Raw genomic sequence first — 13,336 nt, 5'->3', positions numbered from 1 at the left:
AAGATTTTTTTTCATAACAAATGGTCTGAGACTAAGATGGAGCAATTTAAAGGACTTTTCTATCTCTATTAAAATGCTTTGCATAGTGGACTAAAACCGCTTTATAAGCAAGTAGCTTAATTTTTGTCATTCCTTTGAAATGGAGAGGTCACACAAGTTTTGTTCTATTGCAAGATAACTTCTGTGATTTAGTATCATATAGCTACTGAAATATCATGCACAGGATGTTACTGACAGCATTACTTACAAAGGGTATCCCTCCAAAGGGAGGCCTTAGGAGGTGTTTTATTCTCAGTTACAGGCCAAATAGCAGAATTCTTTGCCAATAGGAGATTGAAAATTGTAGTCTCTCCTCTCATAACTTGGTGTGGAGATCCAGGCTTTCCACCCCTGGATAGATTATCTTCTAGTTCCTGCTGAGAACTGTTCATGATCAGCTGTTATGAGGTAAATGGCATAAAATGCTGCTCTTTGCAGGACACACCCATTAGGAACATTCACCTGAGCACATTTAGTACAGGAACCTTGTACAGTTCCTTCCTGGCTTTGTTCTTACGCTGTTCTCAGTTCATGAGGGAATTCAGAGCTATATTGTGGGACACTCTTGCAGGATTCTGGAGAGCGATGTGCATGAAGAGGCATTGGTTGCCTTGGAGGACAGGGAGTGGGGCCTTTCCCCTTCTGGAGGTGAATCTTGATTTCTGAAGATCACTGGGCTGCAGTGAGACAGGTTTCTCACTGGTTGCACCCTCACCCATTAAAGTGTAGGGTCATACCTCGTTCTGTGGTCAGCAAACAGCCCCCAGGTAGGTTGGTGCATCTTGAAAGGCACGTGGGCAGCAGTGTGTGAGCTGGGAAGCTGCTGTCACCTACTGTTTGTCAGCTACTCCTTATTTTGTTAGTGATCACAGACTGAACAATACAAGATCTTTTGTGCCTGGACTTTAAGCAACCAGAGAGCTAAAGGTCTGTTAAAAGAGGGAGTGGATACAGATGAAGGAATAAGAGAAGAACAGTGGTTTGCCCGGTGAGAACTTTTCTTAGCACATCAGCAACCTCACTGTGCTGCTACTTCTTTTCTCTTTCTACTCTTCCATCGTGAAGGAAAATTCTAAAAAACTTCATCAGCAATGAAGTGGCCTTGTGGATGTTATGGGGGGTTAGTTTGAAGTTGTTAAATAGGAATAAGTATCTCAGGTAGGGGATTTTGAGATTTTATAAGTAGGCTCTTCAGGCTGTTTATTTGCATTCACTGATGTTTGTAAGCCCTTTGCAAGTACATGAATTGTATTGCAATTATTTTTTTTTTTGCTGGGAATCTTCTCACACAATCTTATATCTTCATTGCAGTTGCATGGCTGTAGAACAAACAGCTTCCCTGTCTATGCTGATACAACACCAGCCTATTCCTTGGAGTCAATCAATAATATCCATAATATAGTCTTAATTCCTTAATAACTATATTGTCATAGTACTTAAAAAGATACTTGTGGGTTTTCATTGGAACATAATAGACTCATGTTTTGCTTTGTCCAGGCCACTGATACATGAACTTTGTTCTTGTTATCCTATGAAAGGCAATACAGGTTTTTAGCCACATTCCTGTGTGTCAAGAGGAACCTTTGTCACTCCTTGGTCTGCCAGAAAACATTGTGATGCTGTTGGACAGAGCAGTAAGAAGCAGCACTTCAGAAAGCAGAGGACAACTTGCTCCACTCACACAAGGTAAGATCAGTAATGTTATTTTAATTGCTGTAAGGACCTCGACCCCCTTGCATTTCCAGGTAATTAGATACAGAACAGAAGGTCAGTCTGACTACCCTGCAAATATCAGACAAGTAGGTACTGACAGACAAGAGACACACAAGGGATTTTACTGACTTTTAGTGTTAAATCAGCTGCTTTTTTAGTAGTCAAAGAATAAAATTGGGTCAGGGAATTGAAGGCAGGTTTAAACAGTGAAATAGCATTAAAAAGAGCACATAGCTGGAGAGCAACGAAAATGCCAGTCTAGCATCATTTTCCAAGGCCAAGTCCGACAGGATTAACATTAAACTTGCCCGTGGTGAGCTGGTGTCTTCAGGGTTGGTAGCTCTTATTCTTGCTCTGAGGATGAAGCAGCAGAGGCCCCAGCACTCTGCAGAGCTGGGAACACCAGCCTCAGACCAGCTGAGATGGATGGCTTTAGGGTGGTGTATCCCACCTATTTATTTTGGACAAAACATACCAGGTGCCTCTGAGGAAAGTCCATTGTGTCACATCACTCCCCAAAATTTCAGATGGTTCTGAGCCCCCTCTCTCTCCTGGCCACTTGCCATGGTCACTGTACAACTGTCTTCTAAATGAAAGGAACAATTCTGCACTCGTGTGAGATTTGGAGCATTTTTTGGCCTTGCACAAAGCAGGAGCAAAGGCCACCACTTCACAGCTGGGCTGATCTGAACTTGCTGAGGTCAGGCAGGCAATTAGGGCTGTCCCTAGAGCATTTTTGAACACCTCCCTGATTTTCCCTAAACTCTGCAATGACAAAACAACGCGGGCATTGGAGGACTCATGTTAATGCCACCAGTGCCACCTACTGCTCAATATCTAAAGCACAGTCCGTGCATCAGTAACTGCTACAAACCATTGTCTTTTCCTCCTTTAAAATTTGCCTCGATGCCTATGAGCATTTCTAACATCTGTGTCTTATATTTTCCCCTACAGTTAATGTAGGGAACCCTTGAAACCCCAGTTCTGTTCAGAGCAAGCCAGTCCTGGACGGTTACCTCCTCATAAACTCCCACACTTGGAGTGTTTCTTCCCCTACACACTTGCAGCCATGGAGACTGAAGCTGATTTTCCACCAAAAAAGCTTGTCTGAAGTGGTTCTTGTGGAGGGACTGTGGTGTGAAGACAATATCCACGGCTCACTTCCTGGGGTGATGTACTGAGTCAGTTTTTACAAAGAGCTTTGATGGTTGGATCAAAGTGTGCAGAGCAGATGGCATCCCAGGAGGTAACAGTTCCAAAAGGAGTTTCAGGTAGGGCAGAATGCACAGCATTGTCCTTGCATTGCTATCTCCAGACAACTACAGGAAATTTGGGGAAAACAATACACATTTTATATGTTTCTTTTCAAACTCAGCCTTGTTATTGTCCAGTATCCTTGCAAGCGAAATTGTTTCACTTCTGTGAGCTGAAAAAGAATTTAGTGAGGTAACAGCTGATGTCTGGCAGAGTTGCCACACAGTGAATAATGTATTACCAAAGGGCATCTCTGTAGTTAGTGATAAAAACAATATGAGAACCTGGATAGGCCAGACTCAAAACCAGCTTCACTGGTTTCCAGACTTCTAGAAAAGATTTGAATCAATGTTACATTTTAAAAACTACTCTTTTTGGTACATTTCCACCTTCCCACTTCAGCATGAGCTCTGTTCTTGCAAAAATGGAGCAAACCGTGCAATCACAGTCACAACCTTTCCCTGTCTCAGTGACAAAAATGACACATCATTGTAGTGTCAGCAGAGTGTCCTTTGCACCTCACTGCACTTGACAAAAAGGACAGCTAATGGTTGTCCTTCTCAATATCAGAATACAGCTTTTCTCCTGGAGAGTTTTGATTTTATTTTGCTGTTGGTGGACAGCTTCATGATCTCCTTTATGGCCATAAAGCTGGATAACTCCAGGTGCACCAGATATCCCACAGATATCCTTGCAGGCCATAAATATAATGAATAGGGCCCTTTGCCCTTTAGCAATTAAGAGCATTTGCAGGGATGAAAGTTTCTGGACAGTCTGTTGGAGACAGCCTTTCCTAGGCACTTCCTATGCTTTTCCCTCACTGATAACAAAAAGCAGGAATTTGGGATCGCTGTGTGTGAAAAAAAACCCTCCAAGGCGGTCAGATTGGATAAAGTGAAATATACTTGAAATACAAATGAATACTAATGTTCATAGTGCTATTGAGCACTTTATATCAGTTAAAAAACCCCATGAGTTATCTCCAACCTGTGAAAGGCGAGTTATGTTCACTCAGTGATGGCCTTGCCAGTGCTTGTGAAATTATCTTGTGGTGTCTGATGACTCTTTCAAACTCCTTCTCCAAGGTTTAAGGACTTAAACCATCTTCTGTCAAAGTCAAAAAGTAAAAGAAATATCCTCTTACTACAAACAGAATCTGGAAAAACATGACACTCGAGAACCTGAAAACCACAGACTATATAAGGAGCTTACAAATTTTGTTATTACAACTTCATTGCTGTAAAATTATTTGCATGTTTTCCAGGCTTCGGAATGCTTAGGGACAGTGAAGTCCTCACCTGAGATGGCCTTCGTGAGCCTCACCCTCAGGCTGGGTGTCCAGGGAAAAGTATGGAACAGATTTGATGTTCAGAAACGAAGGGAGCCTTAAAAAATTATTGGTTTTTCTTTTAAGTAACACGATTTTTAAACTATAGGATGACGTGGTTTTCCTACCTACTCCAGGTAGTAAAAGCCACACCTGCTCCAAAAATAACAATTCTCAGGCCAGGCTTCTTTTTTTTTTTTTTTTTTTTTTGTAAACTGGTAAATAAGGCAAAAAAACTTAAATAAGTTTTTTGGTAAACTGTTAAACTCCTTCTGTTTCCAGCTGTGCTTCTCCATCCCCTCTTGCCAGGCTCTTTTCTGAGACACCTCTAGTTCCTCACTTGGCAAAACAGTTTTCTACATCCTTAGGTTAGTTGAGTGAGCTGTATCCATCAGCCCAGGGATAGGTCTGAGTACCATAAATGCAGGGAAGGCATGGGAAGTGGAAGTGGAAGAGCCAGTCTTTTGGGGGATAGTTAGTCATTAAGGTAGGCTCAGCTGTATCATGCATTATGTATGATGTCTAAGAGACTTTTATGCAGATGGGCTGCCTGTCTCCCAGACCAGTTGTCTTGCACTTGTTTTGTCTTAAGTGAGCTCAGAGCCATCCCCTCTATGCCTGCTGGTGCAGTGTTATTCTCCACAGTGCCAGAGATGTCCTGGACCTCTCCTGGAGATTTGCTCCCTGCTGAACTATGGATTTTGGGCAGGTTGTGCTCTGAGCTCAGCATTGGATTTAACTTACACAGCTGCCCCAGAAGCATTGGCTCCTCCACCAGACATGTAAGCACATAAGAATCTTCCAAGCAGGGGAGCTTGGAGGATCTCAGGTTGTGAGTGAGGGACCAACATCTCTGCAGATGTGTGTGCACTGCTTGCAGCATCCCAGCTCTGTGCTGGAGCACGGCAGGGGCACACTGTGCTCACTGAATTCTCTGGGTGGAGCACAAGGGCCCAGAGGCCAGAAAAGATCTATGGCATAGAAAAGAGAAACCAGGTGGAAAATCAAGGATCAGGACTTCAAGGAGGGGCAAAGTGAATGACAAAGTAGGGACAGAGCCTTTGTAGCTCTGTTTGTAAAAGCTGACAGGGCTGCAGGGCTGCTGGAGAGCAGAATGCAGCCAACAGCTCTTGCAGAGCCCTGGAAACACAGCTGGAAAATAATTGTGGAGGAAGGATATGAGGTAAACTAAGGCTTTTACAGACTATGAACTGAAGAGGAACAGGTAACAGCCTCTAACCTGGCCAGTATCCTGAGAGCCACCGTGTAGAATGAGTCTACTACACCCCGGCTGGTGAGCAGGCAGCAGGTAGGGAAGCTCCATGGCTGGTAACGGGAGGGTGTTTCTCGAGGGGAGGACTCAGGGGCTGGACTGAAATCAGGTGATGAACTCACAGGGTCCTCCCTGTTGGAGTTTGCTCAGGGCGGTGCTGAGTTTACAACCCTCTTGATTCCATTGTCCTTGAGGTGGTGGGAGATCCTGAGTGCTGTGGCTGAGGAGCCCCAAAGCGTTTTTTTTAGCCCCCTCTAAAAGAAGAAAAAGAAAGAGCTGTGCCCCCAAAACAGTCAAGACCTTTCTCAGGTCAGTCTTAAATTCTTACCTCTACCAGCAGCTGCTTCTCAAGCCCTGAGGATTTCCCTGAGCCAATTTAATGCTTGTGGTCAGACAGTTTAAACCCATTAGCTCCCAGCTATCTGAATAATTTCCTTCTCGGATCCCAGCACACCTGCAGACTGCTCCGACCAGAACTGCAGAGAGCTGCCACAGTAACTGGACCTTGGCTAACTGCTGTGGCCTGTGTGGAGAGCACTCAAGGGCTGAAGAAGATGCCACTGGCTAGATCACTGTCCATAACATCTCTGAACGGGCTTCCTCAGTGGGAGGATGATGACCTGCCAGTGGAGGACTTGTTGCTCTTTGAAATTTCCTGGGAGGTTACCCACAAAGGTTTGTACAACACTTGGCAGTTAGTGTTGCTGTTTCCAAGGCAGTGGAGAGAGGCATGAAGGGCTTGGACAAGCAAGGCACTAAAGGCGAGATTGGGGAAGGACAAGTGGGCTGCAGAGGCACTGCATGGGGAGGAGGGCGTGTGGCATCCGTGTGTAACTGCACGTTGTGTGTGGGCTGCATCTTCCTCTACTTGTGTGGGACGAGCATAGTCAGGTTGTCTGTGTGTCTTTATGTGTTTCACCACCAGGGAGAGGTTGTTCAAACATCCAAGTGATAAATCTGGGTGTACAGGTGTATGGATGTATAGATGTTGCTTTGTACATGTTTGTGTTTTACCTTCCATGCAAATTCACTTGGGAATGTCATGCATGAAAACGAGGTGTAAAACAAGATATCAGATTCAGAAAAGTTTAGAACATTCTGTGATTCTCCCTCAGCCTTCTAAAGCAGTGGGGAGAAAAGGCCAGACTTGGAAGAGGTATAAACAAACTGAACAAACATCAGTGACCAGCTGAAACTCTTTTGGACTGCTCTTTGCAAACACAGGTCGTGCTTCATTTGTTCACTGCGTGCAGCTGGTCAGGCAAAGGGCACCTGCTTGTTAGGCAAAGATCTTCCTGCCTCCGTTTCTAACTCACTCATTGAATCATCCCCTTTCAGGTATGTGTAGTTCACTAAGGGGGAACAAGCTCTGTTTCCACCACAAAAGTGAGTTATTTGAGTAAATGATCGACCCCCTGTGTATTATTGTCCTGGCAGATAAATAGAGATTAATCAGGAAGGGGGATCTATAGTCTATTAAGAATTTAACTTTAAAGGGGAAATATGTGGGAGAGGAGCAGGCAGTGCTGGTGTTTATCCCCATGAAGTGGGAATTACTATTCTGTGATAGCTTCTGGTATTTAATCTGCACTGCAGGGCAATTTTGCATTGCTCTTTTTAAAATGCTGAGCTGCATCAATACCGAAAGGTGCTACAGAGTAACTTTTGCACTTTGAATCCCTGTGGGCTTCTTTTTCAGTAGCTTAAGTCAGATTTTTGAGTTCATTTACTAATGCCAGAACCTGGAGCATGCAGCATTCCCTTTTGCAGTGTGCATGATAAGTGAGCCTCTGGCAAGCAGATGGCAGCAGAAATCTAGGAAATTCAGGTGTTCTCACTACCATCTCTGAACTCCGTAGTATGTATATAAATATTCTGAGTCATCTGGACCCAGTGGTTGTGGCTGTCATGCAGCGTGTTTAAGAAAAAATAAAACAATTAGAGTTATCTGTTCTTCCTGTGTGTGTACAAAGTGCAGTGAATCATTGAATCATTCACAGAGCTCTCGTTGAAGCCAAATCTACTGACACAGCTAAAATTTACTATTCTCACAATTTATGGGAGAATAAATATTCATGAGAGGATATTTACTCAGTTTAAAAATAAGGTGCCTTTAATTGTACCACTTACCAAATTCATATATTTGAATGGGGCTGACAGAACTAGTCATAGAAAGCAATTTCTGTGTTAGAATTGGATCTCTGTGCAGAATTTCCTTTAACCAACCAACCTTGACTGGAAACATCTGTGCAAAAACTCTTTATAAAGAGAGTTTCAACCTGTTTTTCTGGTAAATTCTTGATACTGAGAGGGTTTTTTCTACAACTTCCAGGTAATTGAATGTCTAAGTCACGTGGTAAAATAATGTTCCGTGGTGACTTAACTTTTATAAACAGTTCTTGGAAAATGTTAGGGCACTGTGAGAGAGTAGCCAGCAAAGTACAGGGAGAGTCACCACAGAAGATATATAGGCTTAGGAAATACTAGCTTATACTGTATATTTTCCACCTCCTTAAGCAGAAGGAGGAATTGTTTGTTTGACAAAGTAGGGTAAGCCCACATAGATCTAATACTGCTGCATGTTTTAGAGTTCATTGTATATATAGAGAGTTGCTGTATATGTTCCTAATACAGAGGGCAAGATAAGAATTAGCTGGATTTATTGCCTGGCAAGCTAATTTTGAGCATTTAACATGAGGGTCTTGTTCTTCCTTTCTGGCAATGTAAAGGTGTGTCAGAGTAGTAGTAGAGACCTACAAGTATCCATTATTTCCAGAGTCTCATCACTTCTTTATCAGCAGCTGGAACAGTGAAGTTGTCCCTCTTTATTTTTTAATAATTTTTAAAGTCTAGATCATTTAACACACACTGTAATAAGGGAGAGCTTTCTACTTCTCCTTGTTCTCTTTTTATATTTTCTGTCTTGGCTGCAGCCTGTGCTAAGTTACAACCTCTGACAGAAGTGTTGGAAAGCACTGGCCTCTCAGTTCCTCCTCTCTCTCCTCTCCTCTCTCTGGAGCAAGCAGAGATAAGGTAGCTGAAGGAGGGAATGAGAAATGAAAAAGGCTCATTTTCCAGTGCCACTCTCCCTCTCGTTTCCCCCAAGTCATGTGAAAAGGAACTTGCCACCTAAACCAAGCACAACACTGAAATCCTCTTGCACTGAAGGTCCTCTGCCAAGGAAATGAGAAAAGTCTAGTTTGTTTTGCAAGGTTTTCCTCACTTTTTTTGGCTTTTCACTGATGGGCAAGACCCATACTGGGAAGTGGATCTGCTCTGTTTCTGTGGCAGAAGGGCAAAAATGCAGGGCCCCAGTGCAGTGCCACATATCTGGTGGTAATCATGGGGAAGCTCAGCATTTTTCACCCTTCCCCTTCTCTCCTGACCATCATGCCCCAGCAAAGCCAGGTCTGGTCATATATCTGTGGAGAAAAGAACCGGTTTTCTTTCCCCCATAACCTGATCAATAAAAACTTTACGGACAGGAGCAGAAAATGAAATGGCTACAAACAATGTAGATCTTGTGTCTGCGTTGGGTTTGTCTGTTGTGGGTTTTCTGCCACGTTAATGAGAAGGGCTGAGAATGTTCAAGAACTGGTCTGTTCTCTGTAAAGATGTCTTTAAAGTAATTCCAGTGATATTTAGATTAGTATCCCCTGCTGCACCACTAGCAGCTTTTAGATAGAAAATAGAAGAATACTTAAAAATGCTGGGCAAACAGCCAGGTTGTATCATCATTCAGCTGTGAACAGATTAGCTCAAGAGTCACTGGTAGATGAATCTTAAATATTTTTTTCCATCCCCATTGGAATGAAGACTGTGCTAAAAAGAAAACTTGGTTCAGAGATCTCTGTACAGTTTCTCTGGTGAAAATCTGGACTCTTAGAAATCAAATTAAGTCAATGGGACCAGGATTTTACCTCCTCTGTGTTAAATGTCTTTCCATGGGAGAAGGTGAATACTGTAATTTATGACACAGCTGAAGTAACACCCTTTGAGGAGTGGAGATGTGCTGGCATAAACTTGGCATGAGCACAGCATCAGAGCTTTGTGCATCTCTAGAGTGGGGTGGTGTGTCAATGTCAAACCAATTTCTGAAGAAATCTTATACGTTGGGGATGATGCACACAGAAATAGCTTCTCAATTGTGGACATCTGTTACAGATTTCAGCGTTTCAGCATTATTTCAAAATATGCTTGGAATGCTAGAATTTCACAGAATTTAGAGAACTTCTATCTTCTGATAAGTCCTGGCCACAAACATAGCCCAAAATAATACATGAAAAAACATCTGCCATCTGAACATTCTGGGTTTTTTTCCACCTGACACATCTTAGAACCTTATTCTATAAATGGTCCCCAGATGTTTCGACAGGCAATCAATCAATCAATAAAATTTCAATCAGATATTAGAAAAAAAGAAGTTCAATCCCAATTTTTATCACAGCTGTGTAGACCAGAGGCACGTTCTGAGGAGAAGGGCAAAAGGGTAATTGATGTAATTATTGACTGTGGCAGTGAAGTCAGTCTGAATCCTGAGCCTGGGGTCAAACTGCTCTCGTGGATCCCATGGCAGATGTGGGTCTCAGGAAAGCTTTGGTGCCTTCAGAGTGGCCCGGTCAGGCCATGGCAAAGAAGCTGAAGAGCCCTGGAATTATTCTGGTCCTCTGTTGTGTAGGAAAAGGTCAAACTTCTCTTAAATTAAAAAAAAACCTTCTTTCCCAAACATTTTAGTTCCCCTTTCCATGCCAGTTTATTTTTTCCCTTAAAATAAAAAAGGAAGAATGGTAAGGAAATGAATGTGGGAAAATATTTATTGATTTACTTTTTAACTTGATTTAATTTATTCTGGTAGAAAAGTTAAAAACATATTTTAAAAAGAAATAATAGAAATGTTATTCTTTCAAGGGCATTTTAAAACCACTAAAACTTTAAATATTTGAATAAAGCATTTTGGTGAAGACCAGAAAATTAAACTATCTTCGTATTCATGTTTTACAGCTCATTCCCTATGTTTGTGATGTTCCAAACCAGTCCTCTGCATCCTGATTCTACATCCATATCTCATTTTTTCTTTTATTGTTTGTTTTAAAACCAGTTTCAAAATACAAAACTTCAGAGGTGGGATGCAGAAACTTGTAACATTTTGGTGCATCCCTGTTGTTTGGGAAGGTTTTCTGGTTATAATATGGCCTTAAAACATCTCATTGGAGAAGAATAGGGAGGTTAACCAAATTGTTGCAAGTAATTTGAGAATTCTCCAAGGCTCCAAGTGAATATAACAACCCTGTTACTCAGTAGGATATTGCTTACTGGCACAGGTATTTCCAGGGAATTCAGAGTAACTGAGCATATATAGGCTATCTCTTAATGATATACAGTGTGCTCCTTGAATTTGCTGTGGAAAAGTGTGATTTCAAAAGTCAATGCATTATTCTAGACATTGCTCTGTTCTTCTCAAGATGTCTTTTTTTAAGTTATACCCAACACTTCCCACATCCATAGTTTCACTTGCACAGTTTCCCTCCCCTGTCAATTAAAGCTTATGCACAGACATGCTTTGTGAGTCATATTTGCACAGTAACTGGGAAGACAAAAGCCAGTTTTGGGACCAGGTAACAGGGCTTTTTATCACAGCTATTTTCTGAAGAGTGTTTACAGTCCCTAATATGTACTGGTTTTATAATTTATAGTGTTATTTTTATATATATATAAATACATATATATATATATATATTTACAAAACATTGTAAAAAAATAGCATTTTATCCTAAGTACTTCTCATTGCATTTCAGGCAAATCAATGCCCTGAAACGTTTTTTACCTAGCTATAAATATATAATATTTACAAAAGGTTGTAAAATATTAGCATTTTATCCCAAGTACTTTTCATTGCATTTCAGACAAATCAATGCCCTGAAATGGCTTTTTACCTTGCAGTGCAACAGATTACAATGGCACAGCACAGCACACTTTCCACCTTTTCCCTCATAAGAGGCTTTCCCTACATCTTTGGTGCTTTAGGACATATAAAACCTTATGGAAAGAAACACTCAGCTGCTGGCTGTGCAAAGCAAAGGTCCAGGCTCCACTCAGCCCATGAGCTGCAGCTTCCTTATTACTCTTAAAATCAATATATGTGAAAATTCATCTCCTCAACTCAGTGTTGAACCCCTTGCAGTGTGAAGGAGGCAGATTTGCATTCCAGTGATGGGGGAAGTGCCTTTGCACCACTCTAGTCATAGAGCTTTATCATGTTTTTGTCTCTCATCTTGCTAGTCATATTTTCTCTTTTTTTTTCTTTTTTCCTGGATCCCCAGGCTGCTTTGCACTCAACTCTTCCCTCATTCTGAGCTCTGTCCTCCTGCCAATTCAAACCATGACTAAGATTTCTACCAAGCCTCCTGTTTATCCGTGTTGGATTGAAGCCCCTTATGCCCATGTGATGTATTTACTGCTCTGTAAGAACAGACTATCATCCTAACTATCACTTTCTAGGTTGAATTTTCTGACTTGCCTCATATAATTAAAATTTTATGTTTATCTGAATCCAGGCTATTTGAGTAGAATCTCTCAGCTTGTGAGCAGAGGGAAAATACAGTGTCACTTACCTAGGATTTCTATAAATCCCTGTGCAAAGCAGCCATGGAAGTATATGATGACTATAAATTAGTTTTTTAAGCTTTCTGGTCCCAATGAAGTGAAAAATAATAGTGTTATGCATAAATTTCCTTCTGCAGTTTCATGTCTATATGACATGAAACTCTAAAATTGTGAGCATGATTTAGGAACACAGATCTGCAAGATTCTTGTCTTCTTAGGGCTTCAATTACTAAGGGTATTAATAGGGCTTGAATTACTAAGGGAAATAATTTATTGTGCTAATTCTATTTAGTAAGCTGGTAGATTGGAACTGCATCTGTTTTTCTTCTGTAAAATACCTAGAATCCTGACATGAAAATATTAGAGCTAGGGATCCTTCCAGCACTCAAAACAAATGGGATATTTGTAGCAAAATGGAAATTAAGTGCACAATTTCTTTTCTAGGAGCATAATTAAATATGTATCTGTCATTGGGTTCCTCAGAGCTGCAAGGCTTTGCAGAAAGCTTCCTGTAGTTGTCAGGGGATACAGTTTAATTAACCTAGGAACTAATCTCCCAAAAAACTTCAGCCTGCTGTATTGTAAATAGTGGTTGGTTGTGGCAGATTTTTAAGGAGAAGTGGGTAACTTCTCAAGATTCTTGACAAATGAAATTGGGTGAGGTGGATATCTTAATACCTTGAAAAAAGTGAGCCTGGAGCGCCAGCTATGAATCACTGGCAACTTTCTGTGCTGATTCCATATGTAATTTTGATGTCACTGCTGAAAGGTGTAACACAGTCTTCTTGCCTGGAATATTGCCAAGGACAATGCAGACATTTATATTGTCAGTGTAGGCTACATTCATTCCAGCTTCAATAATTCTTTAGAATGATGATGGAATGAGACAGCTTCTGCTTTGAGGATATTAGTTTATATCCATTTTTATTTTCTGTAGCCATGGAATCCATCAGTCCCTCAGCTTCTCTCAGTGGTTTGTGTCAAACAAGCTGTAAGTGCTGGCTCGGATCTTACCCCATAATGAAAAATATGTTTGAAAATTAGAACTGCAGCAATAAAAAAACCAGAAGGCTATGCTTGGGATGCAGCAGAATCAATGAGAGAGTGGAAGCATGAGCCCAGGATTT

General features: G+C 41.4%; 1 protein-coding gene across 2 annotated transcripts in view; it reads left to right on the top strand.

The window, feature by feature from the left end:
• The first annotated feature begins 5,749 nt into the window (after positions 1–5,749).
• GYS2 (glycogen synthase 2) overlaps positions 5,750–13,336 on the top strand; it is a 40,871-nt gene continuing 33,284 nt past the window's right edge. The window contains exons 1-2 of one of the 2 annotated variants that reach the window (XM_027693528.1): positions 5,750–5,915; positions 6,056–6,281. In XM_027693528.1, coding sequence (XP_027549329.1) covers positions 6,161–6,281 — 121 coding nt within the window. In that variant the 5' untranslated portion in view covers positions 5,750–5,915; positions 6,056–6,160. The remainder of the gene's footprint in view (positions 5,916–6,055; positions 6,282–13,336) is intronic. The other variant, XM_027693529.1, reaches the window with a different exon arrangement.

This window comes from Neopelma chrysocephalum, unplaced genomic scaffold (assembly GCF_003984885.1).
Source record: "Neopelma chrysocephalum unplaced genomic scaffold, ASM398488v2 Primary Assembly neopelma1_92, whole genome shotgun sequence".
Taxonomy (NCBI): domain Eukaryota; kingdom Metazoa; phylum Chordata; class Aves; order Passeriformes; family Pipridae; genus Neopelma; species Neopelma chrysocephalum.
The sequence above is the reverse complement of the archived record's forward strand: the minus strand, read 5'-3'. Positions and strand labels throughout refer to the sequence as shown.